Source organism: Enhydra lutris, unplaced genomic scaffold (assembly GCF_002288905.1).
Source record: "Enhydra lutris kenyoni isolate GAN:26980312 unplaced genomic scaffold, ASM228890v2 scaffoldscaffold3, whole genome shotgun sequence".
In the NCBI taxonomy this organism is placed as follows: domain Eukaryota; kingdom Metazoa; phylum Chordata; class Mammalia; order Carnivora; family Mustelidae; genus Enhydra; species Enhydra lutris.
The window spans coordinates 39648734-39656822 of NW_019154087.1; the positions used below are offsets into that span (position 1 = coordinate 39648734).

At 44.6% G+C, this 8089-nt stretch overlaps 1 protein-coding gene across 1 annotated transcript; it reads left to right on the forward strand.

The window, feature by feature from the left end:
• The first annotated feature begins 5302 nt into the window (after positions 1-5302).
• LOC111157716 (GPRIN family member 3) lies at positions 5303-7633 on the forward strand. Its single transcript, XM_022519358.1, has one exon. It carries the CDS (start codon positions 5303-5305, stop codon positions 7631-7633), a length of 2331 nt encoding a protein of 776 aa, XP_022375066.1.
• The last annotated feature ends 456 nt before the right edge of the window (positions 7634-8089 follow it).

Below are 8089 nucleotides of genomic sequence, written 5' to 3' on the forward strand. Positions count from 1 at the left end.
CAGTTCAATAGAAATTATAGGTCTTCAGCCTTGAGTAGGTTACTTAACCTCTGGGACTTAGTTTCCTTCCCTGTAAAAGGTGGATAATGTGTACCTTGCAGGCTTGCTGCATTGCTACAACAAGGCCTGAAATCCTTGCTCCTGATTTTAAGGGCAGAAGGACCAAAGGGACATGCTGTTAAGAGTCTAGTAACCATCAAACTTAAAGGCAGATTCAGAGGAACTGTGTGATTCGTGGCCAATTCAGAAAGAATTCATTTTGCTACAAAGAGTCTCATGGAAAATGCGAATTCACCACAGCAAAAGACAAAGACAACAAGGACTCCCTCTTGGAAGGACTTTAGTCAGTCTCCTCTGAGCCCTCTTCTTTTGTCTTTCTTTCTTTCTTTGTTTTTGTTTTTATTTATTTATTTATTTATTTTTTTGAGACTTCATTTGCGAGAGAGCACACTAGGGGAAGAGAGCAAGCATGAGTGGGGGGCAGAGGGAGAAGGAGAAGCAGGCTCCCCGCTGAGCAGGGAGCCTGACAACCCGGTGCTGCTACTTAGTTATAAATTCCCACTTATTCTTGCAGTTGTATTTGGAGGTGAACTTGATCTTTCTCTCCTCATGCAATAGTCTTGATACCTGTCCCAATAGTCTTGAATAAAATCTTCCTTACCGTTTTCACAAATGTCAGAATAATTTTTTTCTTTAACACAGATCAAAGCCTAAATATTGAGGTTTTCAAAAGAAGCTAATGCTTATCAGGTGTTTGGTATGTGCCAAGACGCTGTTTGTTCTAAATGCTAAATCTCTTTTGTGAGGCGTCTGGGTGGCTCAGCCCTTTAAGCGGCTGTCTTCAGCTGGGGTCATGATCCCAGGGTCACAGGATCAAGTCCCGCCCGCATCAAGGCCCCCTGCTCAAGTTAGGAGTCTGCATCTCACTCTGCTCCGTCCCTCCCCCCAGCGTATGCTCTCTCTCTCTCTTTCTCAAATAAATAAAATCTTTTAAAAATAAATAAATCTATCCCTCACAACATCCCAATGAGGCAGTACTATTACTATCCTCAATTTATAGATTAAAGGGGTTTCCTGAGAGGTTAAGTTACTTGCCCAAATACGACTGGAGCTAGCTAGTGGAACTGATACTCTAATCCAGAAATTCTGGCCCCATGGTCCATGTTCTTAAACACAAGGCCAACCTGCCCTCAGAGGATTCAAAATTAGGTTGGGAAGTGTACTCTGTCCGTGTTCTTAGAGCAAAGTTCTCAAACTTAGCTGCCCTCACAAGCCTGGGTAAGTAAGACTAACTAGGAAAGCAAGGTGGGTGGGGAATGCATCACCTGGAAGGTCCATGCTCATCAAGATGGCCAGCCCTCATCATCACCACCTAGTGGTTACTGTCTAGTAATTCACACCTTCTGGGTTTTTAAAGATTAACAGAGAGAAATCTGAATTTTTATGAAAGATCTCTTCAGTTTGGAAAAGAAAAAAAAAAGAAGGAAAAGGAAGGAGGAGGGGGAAAGAGCTGGGAGGTGGGGAAGAAAGGGAGGGAAGAGAAGGGGAAACCATGCTGGACACACACCTTGCCTCCTGCCTTCATGCATGTGATCATTTGCTCACTGGCTCGCTCTCTCTCTCTCTCTCTCTCTCACACACACACAACTGCAGCAGGGATTCGTTCAGCCTGTAGGCTACCTGTAATTTCATTTTTAGAGGTTTTTAAATCTTACTTAATGGACTCAGCTTGGTTTTAAAAGATACATCCTCCTTACTCTAAAGAACCAAATAATTCCTTTTAAAATGTCCTATTTGTCTGACCTATGGGAGACTATAGATTTCTGCTTTTGGTTGGAGAGGGGACATGAAAAGAGGAGAGGTGGGGTTTTTTTCCTGGGTGCATGAGGAAGCTGTGACACTACTTTAGCAGATTTGTTTCAGAGAAATTTTGATTTCTTATCTACCCGTGAAACAAGAGATGAATTACAGGCAATCTGGTTTTTCTTTTTGATTCTTGAGTTGATGGATAATTTTACTTCTATTAACCAATTTTTTAAAAACACCCTTTCAGAGTTAAACCAGTAGAAGCAGTTAGCTATCTGTGGAAAATGGAAGTCAGTGCAGTGAATTCTGAGAGTTTTCTGAAATCCGTCATCTTTTTCTCGGTCTTCCAACTTCCGTTGCTGAACCTTGAGCTGTCTATGTTTCACAGTCGTCTTTCACAAACCAGGTTTCTTGGCTCCTGCTATAGAACACAGGAGATGTTCTGTACTCTTAGCTTCATGAAACCTTCCAGCTTTTGTAGCAGGTGTCCACAGTACTTGCTTTTAATTGTCTAACACTGAATTACAGATAACATTTCATAAATAAGATACAACCATTTTCTTTCAAAAATAGCACTCTTTTAAATTGTGTTTTGATTAATAGTTCATGTCCTCAGTTAAAATTTCCTATTATTTGGAAGTTTGGTGGGGATTTAATAATGGCCCTTTTGGAGGGAAGTGGGATCAATTAACACCTTTTTATGCACAAGACTTTGCATTGTCTCCTGTGGAGTGAACAGAAAGCGTCAATAAGCATGTCCCCTTCCCTTCTGGAATTTGAAGTCCTTTTGGAGAAATAATGACATTTGTACAAGTAACAAAGGTACAAAAACAGTGCGTAAGAAGGACCCAGATAACCATAGCTGTATGATTTTAAAAGAGACTTTATGACTTGAAAGCTTTTAGAGGCCTTCAGAAAGAAAATGATATTTAAGTGGAGTCTTGAAGAATGGGTAGGCTTTTTGAGGATGAGGAGGACAGAGAGCGGGAGGAAAGGCATACTAAAGGCAGATGAGAAGGAAGGAGAGGGGAAGATGAGTTTGGGGCCCAACAAGTGATTGCAACAGAAAACTCCAATAAAGAAGATAGGGCATATAAACCTGAGGAAAGGATTAGAGTGAGCAGCAAACAGTCAAGACCAAGGATGGGAATACTCAATTCAACAGGTTAATATGCATAATAAAGTTACAAGGAAGAGCTGGTTTGGAGGAGAAAAAAAAAGTTGGATATACAGTTTAAAATTCAGATATACTTTTAAAAGTTTAGCCCTTTCCCACTTTTCAGTACCTCCATCTCTCCTTTTCTGTCTTCAACTCATCACATTCCTTCCATTAAGACCTAATATGTCTCCTTCTAAATATTTTTAGAATTTATATATTCATATGCAAACATGTCTGTGTGCACACACACACAAACATACAGTGTGTGGTTTAGGTCAGTGTGTGCTTTAGTGCAGTATTTTAGGTCATTGCTTGACAAAAATGGAAACATGTATTCTTTTCCTTACCTTGCCCTTCTGGCTCAGTCATACCTGGGGGAAATCCCTCCCAAGTGAAAACTTAACAGCCTAAACAGCTGTTTCTTTTAATGGTCACATAACACTCTCCAATAGATATGTCATGATCTCTTCCAGTATTCCCCCATTCATGGAGAGCAATTTGTTCCCAGTTTTCTGCCCCTACAAAAAGTACTTCAATAAGCATACTTGTATCTCTGTCTAGACATGCTGCTGTTTTATTTCTGTGGATAGGGGTGGGATCACTGTGTCGAGGACGTGTATTTTTCATTTTGAAAACTAAACTTCCGGGGCACCTGGGTGGCTCAGTGGGTTAAGCCTCTGCCTCCGGCTCAGGTCATGATCCCAGGTCCTGGGATCGAGCCCCGCATCAGGCTCCCTGCTCAGCCAGGAGCCTGCTTCCTCCTCTCTTTCTGCCTGACTCTCTGCCTACTTGTGATCTCTGTCTGTCAAATAAATAAATAAAATCTTAAAAAAAAAAAAAAGAAAAAGAAAACTAAACTTCCCTAAGAAAGCTGTAACAGTACACAGTTTGCACCCACAAGTAATAAAAATACTGCTTTTCACTAGGTCTCCTCAGGCCATAATGTTATAGCTCTTTTTTTTTTTTTTTAAGTTTTTACAAGTGCTGTTGATGTAAAATCTCATTGTTACTTTATTTGCATTCGTTTGACTACAAATGAATTTGATCATCTTTCCATGAGCTTGCTGAGTGGGTTTCCTATCTTGCAAGCTGCATTTTTATATTCTGTGTCCATTTTTCCAACGAACGGTTTTGTCTCCCTGTAAATTTTTTTTTTAAGAGAGGGCACATACACAAGCCAGCGTGTGAGTGGGTGGAGGAGGAGGGTGAGTCAAGGAAGGGACAGAGGACAAGCGAGAGAGAATCTTGAGCAGACTCCATGCGCAGTGCAGAGCCCCATATGGGGCTCAATCTCATGACCCTGAGATCATGACCTGAGACAAAATCAAGAGTCAGACACTTGAACGACTGAGTCCCCCAGGCACCCTGTCTCCTGTAAATTTTTAAGAGTGTCTGCTATATTATAGATACTTTTGCATGTCCTCTAGGGTTTTAAACATTTGTTTTTCAAATCTATCATATTTGTTTATGGTATCTTTTGCCATATAGAATTCTTGGGTTTTATTCAGTCACTTAGGTTTATGGTTTTTCTTATAGTTTCTGTATTTTCTCCTTTGCTAAAAGAAGCCTACTCTCTCTGCCCCTAGATTATATTTATGTTTCCTAGATTTTCTTACAGGCTTCTTATTTATTTGTTTATTTTACATTTCAACCTTTAATCCATCTAAATGCATCCAGGATTTATTTTTGGAGTTGGTGTAAGATAAACATCTAGTTTTCTTTTCTTCTAGATGCATTAACAGTTTGCCAGCTCCTTATATTAAATAATCCATCACTTCGCTGCTAAGTTGAACTGCCTCTCTTGTCACATATTAAATCTTCATTTATATGTGGATCTATCTCTAGATATTCTATTTCATATATCTGTTTAGGCCTATTTCAATACTTACTGATTTGATTACAGTAGCTTTATAGGACTTTCTGGTAGCAGTAAATCAGACTACACAAATGACTTTTGGGTCGTTACCATATGCTTAGGTTAATACATTAAAAACCTGTTTGCTAGACAGCAATGGGATTTAAGCAGGTACTAATGCACCAAAATAAGACTTGTATAATTAAAATATTCTTTTCAAAATCTTTCTTCCTAAGATCTCTTCTTATATCAACAGATATAGGAGAAAATTTTAATGTGCTTGTAAGATCTGGCACAAATGACCGGCTGGTATATTTTCAGGCTTTACATGCTGTACTGTATTAATGATACTGTTTCCCTCCTTCGCAGATGGACCCCTCAGAGGAATCATCCCTGACTGAGTCTTCACTCTGAGCTGATACTGCTTCCCAGAGGGAGACTGCTCTGGGGAGAGTGCTGAGGTTTTCCTGAAGAAGAATTCCATGGGGACCGTACCTGACCCTTTGAGATCGGCTAAAACTTCCTTGCTTGCAGCTTCTGGAAAAGAAGAGGCTCTAGAAGAAGTGCAGCCTGCCTCACCTCGGTCTCGACCAGCCCTCCTCTGTAAGAACACCAATGGCCGTTCTGGCCCTCCTGAAGGGCCTGTCCTCAGCCCCAGGGCAGCTGCTGAGGCCTTGATGCAGGCCTTTGAGCATGAGACCACCCCGCTGGACATGTCTTCCCCCAGTGTCTTCAGTGAGGTGGAAAAAGCGTGTCCTCCATGCAACTCTCCTGGCAATACCCAGCTGCCAGGAAGCAGTGAGCCCACAGCACCAGCTCCGTGTTCTGCAGCAGGAAAGGATGTTCTAGACGAAGCATTTACAATGCCAGCCAATCAACACAGCCACCAGGCCATCCCAGGCGACCAGCCTAGTGCCAGCCCCTTACCAGGACCTGATGATACGCTGCTGAAAACCCGGAGAACATCAGACGGGGAGCAACCTGGAAAGTCAAGTTGTCCTGTGGGCAGCACCCAGAGCAACAGAAAAGCCCAAGTGCCCTGTGATTTTCCCTCTCAAGAAATAGTCCAGGGACTGGTGCAAACTGCAAATACAGCAGCATCTGTGTTCAGCTACACCTGCTCTCCTGGAGGCGGACCTGAAGGGGAGAGGCCCGGAGCCATTCGCGACTCCCAGACAAGGTCCTGTGAGTCTCCAGCGAGAGAAGACGGGTGTTCTGGACATACACAGCGCTCTGCCACCACCTCGGACAGCCAGGCCATGACTTCTGTGACATCTCAACCATCCCACCTCACTAGCCAAGGGTCCGCATTTCCTCCAGATCTGGGAAAGGTGCCATTGCCTGCACAGCACCAGGTTTCAAGGTTCAAAGAAGCAAGTACAATGACCAATCAACCTGCTGGTGAGGTCCAGGAGGTTGCCAGCAGGGCTCGGCAAGATGCTGAGGTGCAGGCAGTGGCAAGTGTCGAGAGCAGGTCCGTCTCCACCAGCCCCAGCATCCTCACCACCTTCCTAAAAGAAATCCCCATTCCCGAGCGTCAGGAACCACAGGAGCAGCTGCGTATCATCTGCCATGGCAGCGGCCATGGCAGCCACACGCTAGAGCTGTCTGACGACATCCTAGGCCCCCAGGAGTCGAGCCAGTGCCCTGGCATCATGCCAGAGGTGCACATCCAGGCAACTGCGGCAGTTTCCACAGCTTGCCAAGGGGACTGGAAATTGGGGAGCCTCCCAGGGGAGGTCCTTCAAATCTCCACGATCACTGTGGCATCTGACAATGCTCAAGATATGTGCAAGGAAGATGGGGGGTCAGCAGGCATGGCCCCGACGGGGCTTTCGGACGTGAACTCTAGCTCCCAGAAAGCTAGCCCCACTGACCAGATTTCTGTTCGTGCAGGAAGTCAAACTGAAACAAATCACAAATTGGGGAAATTTGAAAGCAAGCCATCTGAGTTTGCAGTGAAAACCACAGATGGTCCCCAAACAAACCTAGACTGCCAACTCTCTGACTCTTGTGGCCCTGCCAGCAAAGACGACCCGTCTGGGAGCATGGATCCCGCTGGTAAAGGACAGGCAACAGAGCCTGCGTCTCCGTGCAGAGTAAAACAGCAGGAATGTCGGGGCACAGATAGCCTCGAATCCAGGGCAAGGGCAGAGGCCAAGACCCTGCTGCTCAACCCTAAATCTCAAGAAAGTGCAGGCGCTGGATCCGCTGCCAGCCCCACGCCGTCCCCGGTCAGGAAGAACCAGGACGGTACCTTGGAAGAAAGCAGACAGACCAAGACAGCCACCAGCCTGAGCCTGCCGGCTGACTCCATGGGGGACTCCAGCCCAGGTTCCGGCAAGAGGACCCCTTCCCGCCTGGTCAAAGCCAGCCCCCGCAGGGCCAGCCGCGTCAGCGAGTTTCTCAAGGAACAGAAGTTAAACGTGACGGCGGCGGCCGCGCAGGTGGGACTCACCCCAGGAGAGAAGAAGAAGCAACTTAGCGCCGACGCCAAGCTGCAGTTGAAACAGTCCAAGCGTGTCAGGGATGTCGTGTGGGATGAGCAGGGCATGACCTGGGAGGTGTACGGTGCCTCCCTGGACCCGGAGTCCCTGGGCATCGCCATCCAGAACCATCTACAAAGACAAATCAGGGAACACGAGAAATTAATCAAAGCTCAAAGCAGCCAGGCCCGGAGATCCATTTCCTCAGACACTTCTTCCAACAAAAAGCTCAAAGGAAGGCAGCACAGCGTCCTGCAGTCCATGTTGCAGAACTTTCGACGCCCCAATTGCTGTGTTCGTCCCGCCCCTTCTTCTGTGTTAGACTGAAAGGGAACGTGTATGGGAACCCTCGTGCACAGTTACGGTATTCCCAAGTGTCTGTGTATGTCAGAGCTTACTTAGTTTTTTGGGTTTTGTTTTGTTTTTTTTCGAGAGACCAGTTAGAGAAAGCAAGTATTAACTATAGGGCTATGAAGCTTTGTTGGGTCCTTTGATTAGGGCTCCATGAATGAAAATAGTTCAATTCGCAAGAAAGGACAAGAGAAAAGAAGGAAGCGTTACTGAAGGTTCATGACCTTAATTAAGAGGAAGTAATATTCACTGGGTTTTTTTTTTTTATTATGATGTTGCTTCTGGAACTAGCATTATCATTAAACATGTGTCATTTAGAATTACTGCCTCAATTTATCACACTCTGGTATTTCCATTAAAATCCCTGCTTAACATTAAAAATAGCAAAAACACTATAAGCAAAAGCACTGTTAGACTCTCTAGTCATATTGC

Bases quoted from the DNA above. Each gene is read 5' to 3' on its own strand.
- LOC111157716 (XM_022519358.1), top strand. From the start codon at position 5,303: ATGGGGACCGTACCTGACCCTTTGAGATCGGCTAAAACTTCCTTGCTT.